Genomic DNA, 22,842 nt, shown 5'->3' on the forward strand with positions numbered 1-22,842 from the left:
ATATATATATATATATATATATATATAAATATAAAAGATTTGGGAGTTCATTTTAAGTCCCATCTCCTATCCTGAAAAGTCTGTCTTGCAGAGATGGACTAAAATGAACTCCCAAAACTTGTGGGAGTGGTACAAGAGGATGTGGTGCTGGTCCTTCAAGAGTCACTCTCAACTTATCAGTCTAAAAAAAATTGTATTCATGTATTTCACAACACTTCAGCTTGTGGTTCTTATTATTTGAGGGTAATTTAAATGTATTTATTTTTTTTACCAGACACACGCTTCTATAGACAGGTAGGTTGCAGTTCTGGAAAATGGTGGCCCTGGAGACTAAATGGTTCCTGATGGTTTCACACCTAATTTATCACCTTAATTGTTTTTGCAGTTAATGTGTCTTTCCTTCTCCACCTGTTTTTTTCTGACCGTGCTGACCCAATGAGCATTTTGCTGTCCAATGGTCATGCCTTAACTTTGCAAATTCTAGTATTGCATTAGTATTGTATCCTTCTCATGGGCATTTAACGACAAGAGCAGCAAACACAGGTTTATGCAGAAACCAAACGAAGTGCCAGACCGTGTCAGTACAAACTTGGTCCTTTGTTCACTTCATTTTACAGCGGATTCGTTTACAAATAAGGCATAATTCGACACAGGATTTTCAGAGACTGAAATTATGCTGTGTCTAGTATATGGGAATCCTATGTCCGGTGTGAGTAACGGTTTTCATTATGTGATCATCGCTTTGTCAGTTATTACAGATCGATTGATATGTACCGAGTATGCGTTTTTAACCTAAAACACAGTCCATCTGTGAAGGATGTAGGCTGTCAAACATGCACAACTGTTAGCCAATCATAGCATTCGGCACGCCAATTGAAACGGAGCGTTCTGATGATTTAGTAACAGGCTAATCATGCTATAAACATGCAAATCATGTTAGAAACATTCTAGTAACATGCTAATAATGCTAGAATCATGCTAGTAACATGCTAATAATGCGAGTAACATGCTAATAATGCTAGTAACATGCTAATAATGCTATAATCATGATAGATAATGCTAGAATCATGCTAGTAACATGCTAATAATGCTAGTAACATGCTAATAATGCTAGTAACATGCTAATAATGCTATAATCATGATAGTAACTTGTTAACCATGCTAGCAACATGCTAATCTTGCTAGAAACATGCTAGCAACAGGTTAGACATCAGCATACTGTAGTGTTTTAAGAAAAAAAATACAAAGACATTTCAACACAAGGTTAAGCAGCCAAAACGTTTCCAAACTCAAAAATGTATGGCTGTGTAAGTTCATTTTAATCTATCTATCTATCCATCTTATATTGCCTTCAAAACATTACAACTTTAAAGCTATTACAATGTTTTCAACCTTTTTGGCCTGGCTTTTTCAAGCCAACTTTAAAGTTTGACATCCAACCTTACTCATCTAGTTACCTCTAAAAATTGTGATGATAATATTATAAGTGGACCTCAGAGAACAATCCAAATTAAAAACCAAATCAGTTCATGGCACCTTTAAATCTAGTTTAGGCCTGTGGTTGGCAAGTTTAAAACTAAACCATCACAAATCCATGTAGTGGATCCATACGAGGTGTTTGTGTCAATAATAATGCCGTTTTTTTTTGTGTGTAATGTGAGGACAAACTGTTGAAAAGCCAAGTGAGAAACAAACCAAAACCTTTTCAACAGTGCATAAAAATTCCTTTATTGAAGTTCACAGTTTGTTCTTAAAGCAGTTTGTGCTGACAACCAATTATGTTGAATCAGAATGTAATAAGTTCTTTTGTCATGATAAATCAAAATTGGAAATAACAACTAACAAAACTCTGTCTGGCACCAAAATAAAACACACATCTGTAAACAACTAGGGATCTGTTAGAATGAGGTAGAATATCTAATTTCACAGATGGTTTTCCAAGTAGAAGAGACTAAATATTAAGGACATATTTCAGAAAGTTGAGCATCTGCCATCACAGAAAGCCTCTTTTTGTTGGAAAGTTCCAAAATGTGTTTGTGTACCCTCATCTCAATATCGTCAGTACCAAAGTGATATAATCTCTATTAAAACTACTAAATACTGCATAATATACAGGTGTATTATTTCACTAGGGCTGCCATAATACAACAACAGATACAGCAAGGCACTCTATTTAATGAAAGTGTACACAGCATGTGGTCAAACCCACACTGCGAAATCTTATCTAAATGATGCTATTATTTTTTATTATTATTATGTTGTGCAGAATAGCCCTGCAGGTGCACTGCTGCATTATGGGTATGTGTTGTTCTCCTGTCTCATACAATTAAGTTGATGCCTTTACAAAAGTAAGCTTAATAGTAGCCTAATTCCACACATTTGTTAGAAATGTTCTCTTATACAAGACATTTCAGATGATCCTAAAGCATTTTCCTCATTCCCTAAATCATGGCTTGATTTTGAGGCTGGGCCTCAAAACTGACAATATACCTAAAAGAGAAGAAACAAGGCCACAGAAGCCCACCACCCCTGCATTTGTTTGGTAAATGCCCAGTTTGTCAAGTGGAATGAAAAGATCGCAAACATTTTTAACTGTATCGAGAGCCACAGATGGTTCATTTCTGAGGCTCTCGAGGAGAAGGAAGAGGAATGCATCAAGCTGAGGCACTATGACGCAAGCCACATCCGGGCTTTCATTGAGGTGCTGGTCGACTTTTTGCTGGAAGTGTCGGTCCCGAGACTTCTGCACCATAAGCTGGATGATCACATAGATATCTCTGGTTAGATTCATAACCAATGACAGGAAATAGAAGCGAGTGGAGTTCAAGCTCCAGCGCTCCTTGTCGATGTCTTGTATTAGCCCAATACTTCTGGCCCAGAGTAAGTTGTCACAGATGAAATACAAGGCACGGTTGAGGTTGGCAAAAGTAAGGCAAAAGCGCAGCACGGGGTCAGAAATATGAAGAGTGCTCTTGGCCGCATGGATCGAGTTTACCGTGTTCCCAAGCCTGAATACTGACAAAAAAAAAAGAAAAACAAATACATTCCTGATGATATTCTTTTTATTTCTGCGAAAAATAGAGGTCATAAAATGAATTAGTCGGGAGTGTAAAAAGTGCTGAGAAATTGCTTAATTTAAAGTACAGTCACTATATTAAACATTGGCGTGGCATGTATGTAGTAGAGGGGGGGGAAAACATGATTATTTCCTTGTAAATGTATAAGTACATTCGATTTTAACAGAACACACGTAAAATACATGTTCCCCAAAATTGTACTTAAGTAAACAAGTGCACTAATAATACTAAAATACTTTTCACCTCTACAAGTATTCAATTTGTGATCTTTTCAATTGCACTTGTATTTTTTTCCATTAGTGACTAGCATCTTTTGAATTAGTCATTAGTACTTAATCATCATCACGTACTAGCCACTATCCCAATTGTAGTTGGTAGCCTACATATTCTATTTGTCCAGCAACTATTCTAATCTTAAATAGTATTTATTTCAGTTCTCCAGGTGCAGATTGAATAGACGCTAATAATTATTTGGTATACTCCAGTGCGTGTTGTAATAATTTTGAATCTTATCAGTAAGACTAACATTCGGACAACTTAAGCTTACCAGTCAAGTCAAGTCAGTTTTATTTGTATAGCACTTTTCACAATACCCAGTATTTCAAAGCAGCTTTACAGAAAATCATGATTTTAATGTTTGTAATATCTTATACCTTCATGTCTTATAGTCATATTTAGCAGATTAGAGCTGGACAATAATATAGCTCACATTTTGCACTGATATAAAACATCTAGTTAGGCTACATATTGTTTTACATGTGTATACTGTATATATGTGGGTAAAGGTGGATATACTTATATGTTCAACTTTTTATATAGAGGTGTGCAATAATATAGTTTATATTTTGCGACAAAACCCCATTTGATGTTAAACAATGGATAGAAGAAGAAGAAACAAACTCTGGGAGAAGCAATACAACACCAGGGGCAGGGGGCAGTTGCTCTTTGACTATACTGCCCAAATACAATATCAATAACTAAATGTGTCTACATTTATTGAACTGTATAACTACTAGAAAGATAAGAAATGTTACAATCTGAGATCAACTCTACTAATAAAACTGGAACAGTAAGTACTGACAAAGAAATGAAAGAACTTTTGTTTTGCATGTGATTGTTTTGTTATGTAACAGTAAATGTTCATTCTTACGCTTCCGCCCCGAGCTCATATTAGACTCCAGAAATTGCAGCTTTTTCACCAGCTCTTTTCTCTTCGCTTCATTTCTCAGAAGGTATTTCGCCAAAGCACATGCATATTGGGTTGCTCTAAATCAGGCAAACAAACAAAATGTTCAGACATAGTCTAGCTCGTCTTTACGGAGAAATCATTTCAATTCGATGTAGATTTGACGGATGACAAGCTTTACCTGAATATGCGATCCCTTCCTTGACTTTGGTTAGTGAAGCTGATGAAAGTTTCCATGTGGCTGCAACAGATAGTGTGCAACAACACTGAGCAAAACGCGATTCGTTCAGGAATAAACGACTAAACGCTCGAGATACAATGCACACTCAAAGTTAAAGATCGTGTTAGTGTTGTCACTGTCCTGTCAAACCACACGATCCTGCGTGGCTGTGGGAACTGAGGTGAAAGTTCATGCAACATACTAAACACGTTGGAACCAAAGAACAAACTTCACATCCCTTTAATAAATCAGTATTGTGTTGCGCTTATAAAAATGAACCAGTTTAGAACTTAGAGATTATAAGAAATGTGAAATGTATGACATTATATATAAAAATGTTTATGACAGGCAGAGTGTTTGGCGATAGAAAGTCCGACTCGTTTTCAGGAATCGATTCTTTTGAACAGTTCGTTTAAAAACATTCCATTTCACGCCATGACGCAATCAAACGGTTCCTGCATTCAAGTCTGATTTTCATCGAAGTTGTCCAATAAAACGTATGTAGGCTCACTGCGTTTTTAATAAGCATGTTTATTGTAATTTACCGTATCCCCGTTTTGTTTGTTACAGTTATGATTCCAGCTCAAGTTGTGAACATATTTCCAGTACGTTTTATTTGTAATATTTCTTCTATCGTCCCAAAAGTAAAAGTATCGCCTCCTTGCTAGTTTGAACAATTCGTAAGCGAATGGTTTAGAGTAGACTGGCTTTATGAACATGTTTCATTGAAAAGATCCGACTCAAAAGAACGATTCATTCACGTTCATGTTCCCAGCACAAATCTACATTTTAAGATGAATGTTTTAACTTGTTTTACTGTTATAAAGAAGATCAGTAATTTTATGTTGTTTTTGTAATTTTTGAACAAAGTGTTTATGTTAATTGTTGTGAAATGCGGAGCTCGCGTTTTAAATCGGATGTTTTTGGATGACGGACAAGTTACAGTGTTTACTTCCTGATTTAACTGACCAATGACGGGCTCGGGATTGGAGAATGGACATACCTGGAATAGAACTACAGGTTAGTACCTGTTCCTTATGATACTGCTATTACATGTAAATTCAGGCTCATTTGTAATTATTTTGTGACTGGCAAGTGTCAATGTGATCATTTGACTTGCGGAACAATTATATATTGTATGATCTATTTCATATGATGGTGATTTTTGCTGCTCGTTTATTTATATTCATGTTCCCGGCACAAATCTACATTTTAAGATGAATGTTTTAACTTGTTTTACTGTTATAAAGAAGATCAGTAATTTTATGCTGTTTTTGTAATTTTTGAACAAAGTGTTTATGTTAATTGTTGTGAAATGCGGAGCTCGCGTTTTAAATCGGATGTTTTTGGATGACGGACAAGTTACAGTGTTTACTTCCTGATTTAACTGACCAATGACGGGCTCGGGATTGGAGAATGGACATACCTGGAATAGAACTACAGGTTAGTACCTGTTCCTTATGATACTGCTATTACATGTAAATTCAGGCTCATTTGTAATTATTTTGTGACTGGCAAGTGTCAATGTGATCATTTGACTTGCGGAACAATTATATATTGTATGATCTATTTCATATGATGGTGATTTTTGCTGCTACACACAAGTCAACTGAATTCTCTAACATTCTTTTTTTAATTTTTGATTATCAGCATGTTAATCAAACTGCGAGTGTATGTGCATTTTAAAGTAGTTGTGTGAATTATGAAACTGTATAAATATTGGCATAAGTCTATAAGCAATAAATTCAAAATCATCAGGGACCGGATGTGACTGTAAAGTCTCTTTAGTAACTGTGCGTGTCATAAAATAGGAAGTTCTTTACATGAAACACATCATGAAAGCAGGGCCTTGACAGTCCAACTGAGTGACTTGGATGAGATTACCAGGCATAGCCTACTTTCTATTTTTATGCATGATGCTACGTGACGATGTGAACTGCTCCAGTGTGATTACCAAAGTAGTTGTGCTGCCTTTTGGAAGAATATGTCCAGACAATTATTTGTGCTTGTTAATATTGTTAATTATTATAATTGTTATTAGTTATAATTATTGTTTACAGAAAAACAAATAATAAATAAATTATATATATATATATATATATATATATATATGCTCCCATTAGCGAAATGAAAGGTGGTGCTTTCTCCTGTGTGCAGAAGCAGCTGAAGCTGGATCTTTGCCTTCCCATCAGGACTGATCTTCTGACCTGCATATGAGAATAATGACAAAAGATCGCATTACAAACTTTGATTCAAAGCAGAAGAATGTTTTATGTTTGATTTGAACACACACACACATACATATATACTGTATGTATATATATATATATATATATATTATTATCATTCATCTGTTAGTATGGAAAAGTGAAAAGGCCTTGTTTTGCTATCAGTAGCATATAGAAAATCATTAGTCTAGAAGTGTGATGCCTTTGAAATCAGACAGTGAAAGCTAATTTTAGTATAATGCACACTTCTCATTTTTTACATAAAGATGATATAGACTGTGAAATTTAAAATGAATCATGTACAATATTATTCTCGGCATTTGGTTATTCCTTTTGATGTGATCTATTACACGTCTTTTTTTTTAATTATTATTATTATTATTATTTCTGATGTGCAGCCTGAAAGAGAATATATGAAATTAAAGTGATATGATTAAAACCAGAGTTCATTAGAGGAATAGTTCATCCCAAAATTAAAATTTATAGCCTCAGGCCATCGTCGATGTAGATGAGTTTGTTTCTTCATCAGAACAGATTTTGGATAAATTTAGCATTGCATCACCTGCTCTGCAGCAAGTGTTTCCTCTGCAGTGAATGGGTGCCGTCAGAATAAAAGTTCAAACAGCTGATAAAAACATCACAGTAATTCACAAATAATCAACATTACTCTATCATTTACCATCTTATGAAGGGGGAAAACTACTTGTTTATAAGAAACAAATTCATCGTTAAGATGTTTTTGAACTTAAAAAACATTGCTTCCGGCTAAAGCTTCTCTATCCATAATATGTGACCCTGGACCACAAAACTAGTCATAATTTTTCAAAATTGAGATTTATACATCATCTGAAAGCTGAATAGTATTAAGCTATGAAAAATAATAAGCTTTCCATTGATGTATGATTGGTTAGGATAGGACAATATTTGTCTGAGATACAACTATTTGAAAATCTGGAATCTGAGAGTGCAAAAAAAATCAAAACATTGAGAAAATCGCCTTTAAATCTGTCCAAATGAAGTTTTTAGCAATGCATATTACGAATCAAAAATTAAGTTTTAATATATTTACAGTAGGAAATTTACAAAATATCTTCATGGAACATGATCTTTACTTAATATCCTAATGATTTTTGGCATAAAAGAAAAATCAATAATTTTGACCCATACAATGTATTTTTGGCTATTGCTACAAATATACCATGTAAATTCAGGCTCATTTGTAATTATTTTGTGACTGGCAAGTGTCAATGTGATCATTTGACTTGCGGAACAATTATATATTGTATGATCTATTTCATATGATGGTGATTTTTGCTGCTACACACAAGTCAACTGAATTCTCTAACATTCTTTTTTTAATTTTTGATTATCAGCATGTTAATCAAACTGCGAGTGTATGTGCATTTTAAAGTAGTTGTGTGAATTATGAAACTGTATAAATATTGGCATAAGTCTATAAGCAATAAATTCAAAATCATCAGGGACCGGATGTGACTGTAAAGTCTCTTTAGTAACTGTGCGTGTCATAAAATAGGAAGTTCTTTACATGAAACACATCATGAAAGCAGGGCCTTGACAGTCCAACTGAGTGACTTGGATGAGATTACCAGGCATAGCCTACTTTCTATTTTTATGCATGATGCTACGTGACGATGTGAACTGCTCCAGTGTGATTACCAAAGTAGTTGTGCTGCCTTTTGGAAGAATATGTCCAGACAATTATTTGTGCTTGTTAATATTGTTAATTATTATAATTGTTATTAGTTATAATTATTGTTTACAGAAAAACAAATAATAAATAAATTATATATATATATATATATATATATATATATACACACACATACATATATACTGTATGTATATATATATATATATATATATTATTATCATTCATCTGTTAGTATGGAAAAGTGAAAAGGCCTTGTTTTGCTATCAGTAGCATATAGAAAATCATTAGTCTAGAAGTGTGATGCCTTTGAAATCAGACAGTGAAAGCTAATTTTAGTATAATGCACACTTCTCATTTTTTACATAAAGATGATATAGACTGTGAAATTTAAAATGAATCATGTACAATATTATTCTCGGCATTTGGTTATTCCTTTTGATGTGATCTATTACACGTCTTTTTTTTTAATTATTATTATTATTATTATTTCTGATGTGCAGCCTGAAAGAGAATATATGAAATTAAAGTGATATGATTAAAACCAGAGTTCATTAGAGGAATAGTTCATCCCAAAATTAAAATTTATAGCCTCAGGCCATCGTCGATGTAGATGAGTTTGTTTCTTCATCAGAACAGATTTTGGATAAATTTAGCATTGCATCACCTGCTCTGCAGCAAGTGTTTCCTCTGCAGTGAATGGGTGCCGTCAGAATAAAAGTTCAAACAGCTGATAAAAACATCACAGTAATTCACAAATAATCAACATTACTCTATCATTTACCATCTTATGAAGGGGGAAAACTACTTGTTTATAAGAAACAAATTCATCGTTAAGATGTTTTTGAACTTAAAAAACATTGCTTCCGGCTAAAGCTTCTCTATCCATAATATGTGACCCTGGACCACAAAACTAGTCATAATTTTTCAAAATTGAGATTTATACATCATCTGAAAGCTGAATAGTATTAAGCTATGAAAAATAATAAGCTTTCCATTGATGTATGATTGGTTAGGATAGGACAATATTTGGCTGAGATACAACTATTTGAAAATCTGGAATCTGAGAGTGCAAAAAAAATCAAAACATTGAGAAAATCGCCTTTAAATCTGTCCAAATGAAGTTTTTAGCAATGCATATTACGAATCAAAAATTAAGTTTTAATATATTAACAGTAGGAAATTTACAAAATATCTTCATGGAACATGATCTTTACTTAATATTCTAATGATTTTTGGCATAAAAGAAAAATCAATAATTTTGACCCATACAATGTATTTTTGGCTATTGCTACAAATATACCCCAGCGACTTAAGATTGGTTTTGTGCTCCAGGGTCACATATTGCGTTCTCCAGTGAAAATCAATCATTTACAAGTGAAAACATTACAAAACCGTTCTAAAAATATGTTTTTGGATTTTGATGTGAGAGGACAACAGAGGATGAACTTTTTCACTAGAAGACGCATTATGGACTTTTTATTTTTGGGCCAGAAATGAAGGTTTAAAGATAAAATGCCTTAATAATGGATGTTTCTTGCAACTTTTCACTTCACAAGACATTAATAAATGGACTGGAATTGTGCTGATTTCTTGTGGATTATTGTGATGTTTTTATCAGATGTTTGACTCTTGTTCTGACGGCACCCATTCACTGTAGAGTGATTGGTGAGTAAATTACTGAATGCTAAATTTCTCCAAATCTATCCTGATGAAGAAATTAAATCATCTATATTTTGGATGGCCTAGTGTGAGTACATTTTCAGCATTTTTTTTTTGGGTGAACTTCTCCTTATTGCTGTCAAACATTGCTAAAATAACCATCTTCTTTCTTTCTTTCTCTCTTTCTTCTTTCAACTGGTATGTAATGCACATATAATTATTTTCATAAAATCATGTGAAAGTCATATCAGTTTAACACATACACCTGCAGGGGGCAGTGTTTAATCAAGAATGACGTTCAATGTCAGTCTCACACAATATTTAATGGTTCTCCAAAAATGTCTTTACACACACCGGCCAAACATACTTTAATCATAAATTCAACCACCTCAAGGCTGCAATATGGCATTTAGAAAGGCAGTTCAGGTAAAATGCCGGCCAAAATAAAATATGCAGTGACATTTTTATCACTTTTATGATATCACGCAATATTTCTATCTTATTATGGATTTGCTATATTGCCATTCTGAGTTGTTTCAGGCTATATTGATGTAATGAAATGGGTTTGGACGAAAGAAAATTATGATGTGGCAACAGATTTGCATGCACGACATTGCCTCAGTTATTACTGAGGTATTCCTGGAACAGCTAAAGTTTATTGAGGAAAGCACAGATGGTTTACCCAAGAATACAGTGTTCTTGAAGAAGCATATTAATGTGGTTTATTGAAAAACAATAAATTTAACCAGTGCATTTCCAGCTGTCGCTGTGTAGAGCATAACACTAATTATCTGTTATTGACGACCAGACTGCTGTGTTGATGTGTTTTAAACTGTCACAGATGTTTAATGCCACACATTTTGAGTTATGACTAAGATCAAGATGTTTGCATGGAGTTTAATATTTACAGAGACACACATTACACTCGCTGTATGAAACAAGTTATACGAGAAACATTATTTTATGAATACAGAAATGAATTCCAGGAAAACAAAGAATCTCACTTTGTTATTGGAATTATTGACTGAAGCACGGGTTATTTTAAACATGCCTGGAGGCGAGTAAAACTAAATTATATTTTTCTCCTTTGTCCTTCATCCAACAGGAGGTTATTTTGAGATATTTTCAAAAGGGTTGCCAGGTGCAGTACGTCATGCTCTCTTGTGCAAGACTGGAGATAATATGTGTTGTGAATGCACTCAAATCTTTTAAGGTTTCATAAGAAGCTGTTTTAGATATGTTGTAATACACTTGTACTGTACAGTATATGTACTGGTAATTTTCTACCAGGAAATGATTTATTAAATGTATGGACATTTCTATTGACTCTACAACACAATGCAGTGCAGTGCAAAATTCGAGAGGTAAAACACCTGCAAAAAAAATCAATAAGGAAAATTCCTTCATATTAATATGTTCAGAATGATTAAGGTCAAAGATGCATGTAAATGGTGTTTTTTTGTTAAATTGTACTTCCTTTTAGAACTGGCATAAGGGTTACTCTTTATAGTTTATAGTATTTTGCTGCTGCATATAATCAGCTGCATTGAAACTTTATTTTATCATTTAGTTCTGCTTTTAGGCATCCTTGGTAACGAGAAAAGTGTATATGTGTTTGTTCCTCTGCTTTGATTTGTGGAAAGAGGGCTTTAGTTTATCAGATGTAATACAAATGGGTATACAGTGGTTATAAAAATAAAATATTTAAATACAATTTAAAATAATTAAAATTAATAACAACAATAAAACATTCAGTTATGTGTCAGATCAAAATGTATAAAGTAGCTAGTTGGAAATAAAAATCCTTGAATTCTTTTATTATGCTCATAGGATTTTTATCTACATATTTGTTAGATTTGTGGGGAATAACAGATAATTAATGTATTTATATTTAATTTTATCATTTAATTTTTTTGTTGTTGTTGTCCCTCCCATCCCTGCCCCCAATACGCTCAGATTCATATCACATGTACAGTCATTATTCCAACCTAAACAGACATATAATTTACAAAAGCGAGCCTTTCATGTTTATATATTGAGGCAGTTGTATTTTTGTTTTATTTATATTTCATTTTTATTTTATTTTATTTGTTTGTTTGTGTGTTTTCTTCTTTTCTCCCCACTCTCAGATTCATATCACATGTACAGTCATTATTCCAACCTCAAAAGATATCATTTAGAAAACCTTTCATGTTTATATATTGAGGCTACCCAAAGCCCTCTAAAGAAACAACTGTTGAACAAGTTGCATCAAACAGAAATGCATTCAAGCTGTGTGTTCAAATGAAAGAGACAAAGCCATTTCATGGAGCTTTGTTTTGGTCAAAAGATAATAATTTGACAAAATCCGCCTTTTCTTGTTTTTCTTTTCTTCAGCTCCAGTGGCTTTCAGGGTTTGAATATGTTACCATTGTTGTTTTATGTGACTACAAATGACACTATAAAATAAACATTTGATGTTTACTAAAGAATGGATTTAAAGATCTTAGCACACATATTATGTGTATAATAGCATATCAATGACATTAACTGATTCTGGGCTGAGAGTGACTTGAGTATAAAGGTGAAATGCATCATTCAGAAATCTGTGCCATTCAAATTGTATTCATTTCTCTTTTTTGAAGTTCACAATGATGAATAAAGTATTTTGCCCCTCTCTCCAAGGAGCCTGCAGTACATGTCAATGAATTGTGAGACTAGATGCCAGCAAAGCTTTTAAAAAAAACTGTCTATCACTGTGCTGTCAATTTCAATCACACAAACAACCTCAAAGCCTGTTTCTTGCTAGTTTTACACAGTTCAGATATACAGTATGAATGTAAAACTGACTTCTAATATAGGCTGAACATTTTGTGAAGATGTCAGGTGATATTTACCCTATACTTTTCCAGGAATGAAAGGTCCAGGATATATGTTTCCCATAAATCGTAGCTTTGACACATCTTTGATCAGTACCTTTTATCGAATATTCAACCAATTTTGCCTTGCGCCAGAGAATGCTTACCGTACAGAGATCATTAACGTTAAGTGAGGGGCAAAAACCATCTGAACTCGGGGTCAGACTGCCAAGGTGATTAGCCTCTTATTTTGTAATGTCCGTTGCCAGTTTAAAGACCCAGACACATGAGTCCCCTCTAATACCAGAAATTAGTAGCCAATAAGGGCCTTTGGCTCCTGCCTAACTTCACAATCAATACAAAAACACTCAATTAAAACATGCCTGTGGATGCAGAATTATACAGTGTTGGGGAAAGTTACTTTTAAAAGTAATGCATTACAATATTGCGTTACTCCATAAAAAAGTAACTAATTACGTTACTTAGTTACTTTTTATGGAAAGTAATGCGTTACGTTACTTTTGCGTTACTTTTTAAAACTGGACAGGGCTTGCTTGCCCACTTGTTTGATTTTAAAATAAAAAAAGTTATATTTTTGGCAAATATAAAAGCCTTTTCACATGAAAAGTGAAATGAATAAGCCTCAGGCTGAAGGGAAAGTAAATTTAAATCCATACAGTAGAATGCAGAAGAAGAAATTTCAACACACTTCAGCAATAAAAAAAAACACATAAATGTTTGTCTAGAGTCATGTTTGCTTATTAGTATGGTTGAACTGGATCATCGAAGGTCAGAAGCAAAGACATTGGTTAATAGAATGGGATTAAATACATAAAGGATATTTGTGTTGTAACATTTAATTATTGCAGGTTTGCGTCATATTCTGAGTTGCATTATTTTTATTCATTTTGAGGAATACTGAATCTGTGTTTTTTTTGTGTGTGAGTGAGATGAATTAATGCATATTCATATTTATTTTGAACTACAGTAACATCTGATTTCTCTCAACATGGGGACAGGAGAGCTGTCAATCAATAAATTGAAAAAAAAAAAAGTAACTTGCGTTACTTATTTGAAAAAGTAACTGAGATATTCTCTTGTAAATTAAAAAGTAATGCGTTACTTTACTAGTTACTTGATAAAAGTAATCTGATTACGTAACTTGCGTTACTTGTAATATATTACCCCAACACTGGAATTATATCAGTCATATTCTAGGAAATAGATAAATTGATGAACCTGCCAGCATCCCAGCAAAGGACAAGTGGTATACAAAAAACAATGAATAGATTAGAAAAAAAGAGTTTTACTACACATTAGTATTAGGCCATATAAGGTAGTATATTGATTGAAACACAAACACATGAATAGAAATGTATTTTAAAGCTACTGAGCTTTAACATCCTCTTTCTTTGGAGTCTGATACAGTCAAGATTACTCTGTTTCATACCATAAAATTGGTATTTTATATCCTGTTGCTTTATAACAGACATCCGTAAATAACTTCCAGTAATTTGTGTTTGGCTTTGTATTTCTCCCGGTTATGACAGGTGGCAGGTATTGACTACTGTATTTTGGAAGCTTATTACTGCATCTGAGTGTTCACTTCAGCCACTGTGTCAAAAGATGGCCATTGATTTCTAGTCATCGCAAAACATTTGTGTTGCTTGAGCTTTTAGACTCAAAGATCTGAATTCATAATGAGCTTCATGATATATCATGAATAGTGGCATGAGGAACATGTAATCTGAAATTGTGTTGAATATTTGATGAAATATCTGTGATATATAATATCAAACTTGTTCCACACTATTCCTCATTTAATGTTTTCAGTAAACAACTGCCTATATATAATTATTTTTTCAACACTTATTTGGGATTTCAGCTTTTCTTTAAAAATGCATTCAGAAAATGTGCTGTGTTAATGCATTTTGAATATTCGTGCCACTTGTACAAAACTGGATGATATGCTTCAAGCTTACTCTTAATGCCATTCTTAGCACAGAAAATGCTAAACAAGTTTGTAAATTTGCCAAAAGACAACCTTTCAAAGGGAGCAAAAAGCAGTTGTGCTGCTCTTGTCCTCTGAAAGGTTTTTTATTTGTCTTTAAAGCGATAAACTGACAAAAGAACAGATGAAGTACTGCTTTTGAATAGCTGGATTAGTTAAAATAATATGAAATGATTTGAATCCAACTTCATTGTTGTGCTATTCAGGTTCAGTTCCAGTACAAACTGTTCAAGGAATTTAATACAGCAGGTACAGAAGGTCACTGTGTAATTCATGCTATACTTTATATACAAATCTGTTTTTTTTCCTTTAAGTGCACAGTTTGTTTTTCTGTTGGACTAATTTATTCTTAGAATGGCATTTCCTTACATTTCCCCAGATTAACAGGCATTGTAAAGTGACAGAATCACATGAGCAAAGCTTTAGTATGCAGCAGTGTTTTCTAGATAACTCGCTGAGCGTTTCTTCATTTTCTTTAGAAATTGTATAGGCTAAGCTGCTGGCTTAGCATTTGACATTTTGTAGCAAAGTGTTTGTGTTATGTATTCGTGAATCATTGTTTAAACTTATATATATGTGCACATGCTATTGAGCTATTGATGTGGATGTAATTATTAGTTGTGTAAACAACTTTGCGTAGGTTTCATCTAACCTGTTAGACCCATTAGAGCCACACGGCTGAACTGGTATATTTGAATAATGATGCTAAGGTCATGGACGGGTTTTCATTGTGTTGGGTTTGTGGTTAGGAAGAATAAACCAATAATTTTTACCTACACATGGGCTGCTGTATAGAGGGTTACAGTGTCATCTATCCAGAAAAGAGATGTTTCCATAGAGCTGCATCTGGATGAGTCAGGTCTAACCACACCATTGCATGTTAGTCAGATTGATCTTTAATTGAGTGGAAATGTCAATCTTTGCAGTTTACAACACAATTGCAAAAGATGGCCCATGGAAATTGAATTGATTCTGTAATCCAAGAGATCCTCTCTGTCAATAAAAATTAGGTTCTATAAAAGAATCTTCTAAATGCAGCACAACTATTTGCAATCTTTCTGTTTTGTAGCTTATATTTTAATGGAATTTAGTGGATTGTTTTTTTATTATTGACCATTGAAGACTCTAAATCACAATACAATGAAAGGTGTTAGGCGATAGACCTAGATTGCGTGATTGTCTCAAATTTTTATGCAGAATCAGTCCAAGATTGAGAATTAATGCACACTATGTTTATTTGCAGATAAGATTTATTGGCTCACTTAGTTAATCAGTTTCTAATAATATTACACTTTGGAATCACATTTTTATGTTTTTGTAAGAAATTGATACAGTTCAGTTTAGATTCACCTTAAACCGATCAAAACTACTAATAATTCAAATGACAACATTTTAAATCAATTCCAGCAGTCCTTGCTCTAGTCTACTGAGAAAACAGTTAAAGGAACAGATCACCCAAAAATTTAGCATGTTACATGTACATTGTCTATACTTGCACTTGCAAGTCAAGTTTTGGTATCAGAAATGCTCAAAAAGAAACATCTTTCACTATAAACGCATCTGTCTGTTCTTCTTCTGAGAGATGAAAGCTGTTTCACGCAGTACTGTGCATTACTGTCTTGAAAGAGGAAAGCAAACCAGGAGAGAGCAAGACGTGAATGGGCCAGATGCACAATAAGAAAGGAACATGTACTGTACATTAGAGTCTCTAGTTTGACTCAACAAACCCCTCACTGCTGCTCATTGAACACCCCAGACAACAGTTTCATATGCAATAAAGAAGAGAACACTGAGATTCTGCTGGCCTTTCAAAGCCACATCTGAAACTGACAAATCAGAAAAAAAGAACATAAAACTTGAATCCGTGTAAGTTTGAAACTTCATCTGTATATTTTAATAAAGCATGCATAAAGTTTGCACAGCTGTTGTTTTGGCATTTATTCACAATATAATTTCTACATTATAAATATTGACTGTAATTTGCATTCAGTGCATCCTCATGAATGGCTCTCAGGCCATCCAAGATGTAGATGAGTTTGTTTCTTAATCAGAACAGATTTGGAGAAATGTAGCATTACACCACTTGCTCACCAATGGATCCTCTGCAGTGAATGAGTGCCGTCAGAATGGGAGTTCAAACAGCTGAGTGCTTGAAAGAACAAATTCATTATTAAAATCTTTTTTAACTTCAAACCATCACCACATTTTAAATTTTAAAACATCTTTTTTTTACCCAAAACATGCATCTTTTCACTTTACAAGATAGTAATTATTGGACTGGAGTCCTGTCAATTATTTGTGGATTATTGTGATGTTTTTATCAGCTGTTTAAACTCTCATTCTAATGGCACCAATTCACTGCAGATGATTCTTTGGTGAGCAAGTCATATAATGATACATTTCCTCGCCCATTTTGTGTGTACGTAACTTTTATTAATCTGGATTCAGACCAGCCACTATCCCTGCAACATGTCTACCATATTTGGTAGTTTATGGATTTGCACTGATTGCAAGTCCAGGTTCACTCTTACAGGTTTAGCTCCAGTTTTTCTCAAATGGAGCTCTATTCTGCTCTCTTGCCTTTTAGCCCTTGAGCAACACACTAAACCTCCGGTTGCTTGAGGGCAACTGCTGCTTATTTACTGTAAGTATTTTTGGATGAAAGCATTTGCTAAAAAGGGTTCTAAAGATAACTAAATGGAAACTAAAATGTTATCACAGTCACAGAGTTTAGCACAGGAGATGATCGCTGGAATAAGATATACGTAAATACAAGCAGGAATAAAGATTGTTAGCATATCAACATCTCCGTTATGAGACATATAAACACAGAAACGGTCAAAATCATATGATGAAATCATTCTCCTAATTACTCTACAGGAGGTTGATGAGTTTGTGTTGCTTCTAGAACATGTTATACTTTATACTTTTTTTCTCCAGAGAGACAGAAAATCATTCAACATACATTTAATTTCAGCTTCTCTTTTAATGAGTCTCCAGGGTCTGTTTTCAGTAAATAATTTAAAGTACACAATCAGTAGCATCTGACTTCGCATCAGTAGCATCTGATTGGACAGACCAAATACCATCGGATCAAAAACTAAACAGACTTATGCCAATTATTGTTCTTTTTTAATGTTTGCCATCATATTTAGTTTTACAGTTTCAACAGTTCTTAACAAAAATAAGGTATTTGCAAAAGTTTTCCATGTTTAATAGAGCCTCTTGCAGAAATTACACTTGTTATGTCCAACAACATGCCTATTAGATCCTGTACCCACTAAATTACTGCAAGAGTTGTTACCTGTAGCAGAAGAACCGCTTCTCAATATTATTAACTCGTCGTTGTCTTTAGGTCACGTCCCAAAACCATTCAAGCTGGCGGTTATTAAGCCTCTTATTAAGAAACCACAACTAGATCCTAATGAACTGGCAAATTACAGACCCATTTCAAATCTTCCTTTTATGTCTAAAATTTTAGAAAAAGTTGTGTCTGTTCAATTGTGCTCCTTCTTGCCAAAAAATTATCTCTATGAAGAATTTCAGTCAGGTTTCAGGCCCCACCATAGCACAGAAACTGCACTTGTTAAAATTACAAATGACTTGCTTCTTGCGTCAGACCAAGGCTGCATCTCATTGCTAGTTTTACTTGGAGGTAGAAAAAGCTCTAAGGAGGTAGAGCTTTTTCTCATTTGGCTCCCAAACTCTGGAATAGCCTTCCTGATAACGTTCGGGGTTCAGACACACTCTCTCTGTTTAAATCTAGATTAAAGACACATCTCTTTGGCCAAGCATTCAAATAATGCATTTCATAATCTTGTACTGCAGTTATATCTGATCAAATGCACATTATTATTCCTTAGCTTGGGTTAAACAAATCAATTTTGATTGGTTGGAACAGCGGCTATGCTAATTATGTCTCTATTTGTTTCTCTGTTGACATTCCGTGGTAACTAGGAACTACACAAGCTTCAGTGTGGAGCCAGCCCTTACAAAGCCCTGAGATGACCGAACACCTGAGAAGAGATGATGCCAACCCCTCAGAGGTCCTCAGATGATGCCAACCCTGAAACAACATAAACTACCAAATATTGCTACAAGTTTGTTTGCAACATATAATCATTGCTGCTAATAATGTTCATCGTCTGTTTGATTATGTCATTAACTGAGTTTTACCATACATTTCTGCCATATGTACATCAATTTGACATAGTCACCACTGACAAGCTATTACTAAATATATTGTAGAAACTTAATTTTCTGTAAAGCTGCATTGCAACGATTTGTATTGTGAAAAGCGCTACACAAATAAACTTGAATTTAATTTAATTTTGGATGCTGCCAAGTATTGGGCACTATTCACTAAAAAGCATCTTGAAAAATCATTGCCCATTGGAAAATGGATGTTTGTTAAGCTCCACAATACTACAGGTGTCCTTTGACATGTATCTTTCGGAGTGATGGCTTCTTTTGTGCTATCTTTCCATATGTGCTGGTGAAACGCAGTGCTCTTTATCTTCAAAGGCTGACCAATGCACCTTTACTCTGCTTCTAGTCTATTTCTTTCCAAATCTAAAATTCTGGGTTTTTCTGTGGCTTCTCTCACAATTCTCCTTTTAGTTCACCCAGGGTTTTGACTTTTTTCCAAAACATCTTCCAATTCCTGATAATAATGCCAACTGGGACATTCAGATACTAAAGTTTTTATAATTCTTCTGGTTTATGCATTTCTTTTATTTATTCTTTATTATTTTATCTCCAGCTTCCATGAAATGCTCTTACTTTTAAAGCTGTCCTTCAGATTAACACCTTGTACTGTTAACCCTTCATTGAGCTCTATTCAGAAAATGATTTACCCATGGAGGACAATTGTGTGGCAATTTTGCGCCTTTTAGGGCAATTGCTTTTCACCTGTGTAAACTCAGGGACTGAGTACTTACTCAAAGTATTATAATTATGTGAAGCTCGTCCTATAAAAAGAAAAAGCTTTTGCTTCTATCACTTGATCTGTCATGATTTTAGACAAGCCTTCGTCACTGACCAGTGCTCTCTGCCCCTCGATCAATCTACTGATGTAGACAGATAGCAGAAGGGCTCTTCAAGACCCATTAATATTGACTTAACTTTTTTGATCCTTTTCAGCCACAACCAACCACACTCAGACACATACTAAACTGCAATTTCTACCAGTTTAACATTGTATCACATTCAAAAGGTGTTTCAGGGTCTTTTAAGGACCCATACAATGAGTAAACAAATGAAGTCAGGTTAGTTTGAACAGTTAGCAAAGCAAATGGTAGATGCCATTATTACATCATTATACTGAGGAAAAAAAGGCATATTTCTTTATAAATGAAGTATCAAAGAAATATTTATCTCAAAACATAAAATTGATATTTTCCTTGTCTGCTGCCTTTCCTGTCTGCTGACTTTACAGTTCTCATGCAGGGCCGGATGTACGCATAGGCATTCTAGGCACGTGCTCGTACATGACTTTTCTCAGTAGGGAGGTTCTTGAAGCAGTTTAACTTAAAGATTCGCTTAAAGATTCAGCAGATGCTGCGGCTGAGAGATGCACAGACGCAGGTATTCACACGTGCTTAAACTCTCTCTCTCTCTCTCTCTAATAACTGCATTAGACTGCATTAATAAATGCATTCGCCTGCATATCAGTGGCTCAAGCCTCTGTTATTAGCTCTAAAATGACATTTTGGAATTTGCAATGGAAGGTTTAGGATGAGGTGCGTAAAAATAGTTCAATACATTTCAGGACGGAAACATGTCAAATGTCTTGAAACAAATCATCTGAACAATGTCTTGATGTGTGGTTGTGACTCCTGGCTGTTAAAATTATTAGAGAAATAACTCCTGAAGTGGTACGTTGCGCCTATTAATTCTCAAACAAATTAAGAGCTACATTCGATTTGTATTGACTGAGTACAAGCGCTTATTGCGATAGGAAACACTGTAATGGATTAACTGATTAAGAAATATTTTTGTTTGCTTGGGTGGTAATATTAGGCCTATTATATTATTAGGGAAGGGGGGCCCAACAATTTGTTTTGCCTATGTCACGAAAAGAGGTAAATCCGGCCCTGTTCTCATGGCACCACAAATGGGAATGCTAACGGACAGCTCTTTTTAGATATAGATCTCTTTTATTTATCTCAAAACATAAAATTGATATTTTCCTTGTCTGCTGCCTTTCCTGTCTGCTGACTTTACAGTTCTCATGCAGGGCCGGATGTACGCATAGGCATTCTAGGCACGTGCTCGTACATGACTTTTCTCAGTAGGGAGGTTCTTGAAGCAGTTTAACTTAAAGATTCGCTTAAAGATTCAGCAGATGCTGCGGCTGAGAGATGCACAGACGCAGGTATTCACACGTGCTTAAACTCTCTCTCTCTCTCTCTCTAATAACTGCATTAGACTGCATTAATAAATGCATTCGCCTGCATATCAGTGGCTCAAGCCTCTGTTATTAGCTCTAAAATGACATTTTGGAATTTGCAATGGAAGGTTTAGGATGAGGTGCGTAAAAATAGTTCAATACATTTCAGGACGGAAACATGTCAAATGTCTTGAAACAAATCATCTGAACAATGTCTTGATGTGTGGTTGTGACTCCTGGCTGTTAAAATTATTAGAGAAATAACTCCTGAAGTGGTACGTTGCGCCTATTAATTCTCAAACAAATTAAGAGCTACATTCGATTTGTATTGACTGAGTACAAGCGCTTATTGCGATAGGAAACACTGTAATGGATTAACTGATTAAGAAATATTTTTGTTTGCTTGGGTGGTAATATTAGGCCTATTATATTATTAGGGAAGGGGGGCCCAACAATTTGTTTTGCCTATGTCACGAAAAGAGGTAAATGTTCTCTGTTCTCATGGCACCACAAATGGGAATGCTAACGGACAGCTCTTTTTAGATATAGATCTCTTTTGTTGGAGGGGAGGGGTTAAAAAATAAGAAGTGTATTACATTTGGATGAAAGAACTTATACAGTATTTTAGCCTGTGATGCTATGACAGACATGCTTGGTTCCATTTTGCTCAGAAGAAATTGAGTGTGGAAATAATATCAAATCAATCAAAGTCTATAAACTTTGAAGTCATGTTTCCCAGTTCCAGTGTTGGTGTAGTTTCTTTGTGGAGAGTTGGAGAGCGAGCTTGTGGCTGACGAGAAATGCTCTGGTATGGTAGCTAACAATAATAATAATGTCAAAAAAAATGTCATGACTTCAGAATCTCGCCAGAAGTAGTAGGTCATCCTGGTACTTTTAGCTTACTGTTTTATGACTATTGTCAGTTCAGACATACTACTCTTTTCACTTCCTGTTTGTTACTGTACATTTACATTTACATTTAGTCATTTTGCAGACTGTACTGTAGAATAGGATGCATATTCAGATGTAACCAAGGAGAAAGGAACAAATGCCACAAATCAACAGCAATACAGCATATCCTTTCACTTCCAAGGTTTATGACATGGATGTGCAATCGATTTGACATGCACAAATGACTAACAAATCTGTCCCCAAGGATACATTAAAAGGAGGCATTCACCAGAGTGAACTGACTGTGCAGCTTACGTGGATAAAGAATGAACCACATTTAAATTATTATTCTACTTTACCTTCTATATATATGGAATGGAAGAGCAAAAGGTCAACTGTGAGCATGTTGCTATTTCCGCACTGCATACAGACAGTTTATGTTTACCAATGACCTTGAGAAAACCCCAAATCGATAAAAATTCATTCAAAAAGCCTCTTTTTTTCTCCATCTGTCATACTGCATATCCGATTAGGCAACAGTTGCTGCTTTGCATTTTTTTATTTTTATTTATTGTGTGTTTATTATGCAGGACTGATTCCCAACAAATCAGAGAAACATTACAGCAAAACATATGCGTTTCGATATTTTTGTGACAAGTGACTAGGTGAG

At 34.5% G+C, this 22,842-nt stretch overlaps 1 protein-coding gene across 1 annotated transcript; it reads right to left on the reverse strand.

Moving 5' to 3' along the window:
- Positions 1-1,722: 1,722 nt before the first annotated feature.
- On the reverse strand, positions 1,723-5,251 carry LOC107556261 (peroxisomal membrane protein 11A-like). Its single transcript, XM_016239327.1, has 4 exons — positions 4,590-5,251; positions 4,445-4,504; positions 4,228-4,343; positions 1,723-3,015 (listed from the first exon to the last, which is right to left on the reverse strand). The coding sequence occupies exons 2-4, from the start codon at positions 4,498-4,500 to the stop codon at positions 2,447-2,449; spliced, it is 741 nt and encodes a 246-aa protein (XP_016094813.1). The 5' UTR covers positions 4,501-4,504; positions 4,590-5,251; the 3' UTR covers positions 1,723-2,446.
- Positions 5,252-22,842: the final 17,591 nt, after the last annotated feature.

This window comes from Sinocyclocheilus grahami, unplaced genomic scaffold, assembly GCF_001515645.1.
Source record: "Sinocyclocheilus grahami isolate Dianchi unplaced genomic scaffold, SAMN03320097.WGS_v1.1 scaffold562.1, whole genome shotgun sequence".
NCBI classification, from domain to species: Eukaryota; Metazoa; Chordata; class Actinopteri; order Cypriniformes; family Cyprinidae; genus Sinocyclocheilus; species Sinocyclocheilus grahami.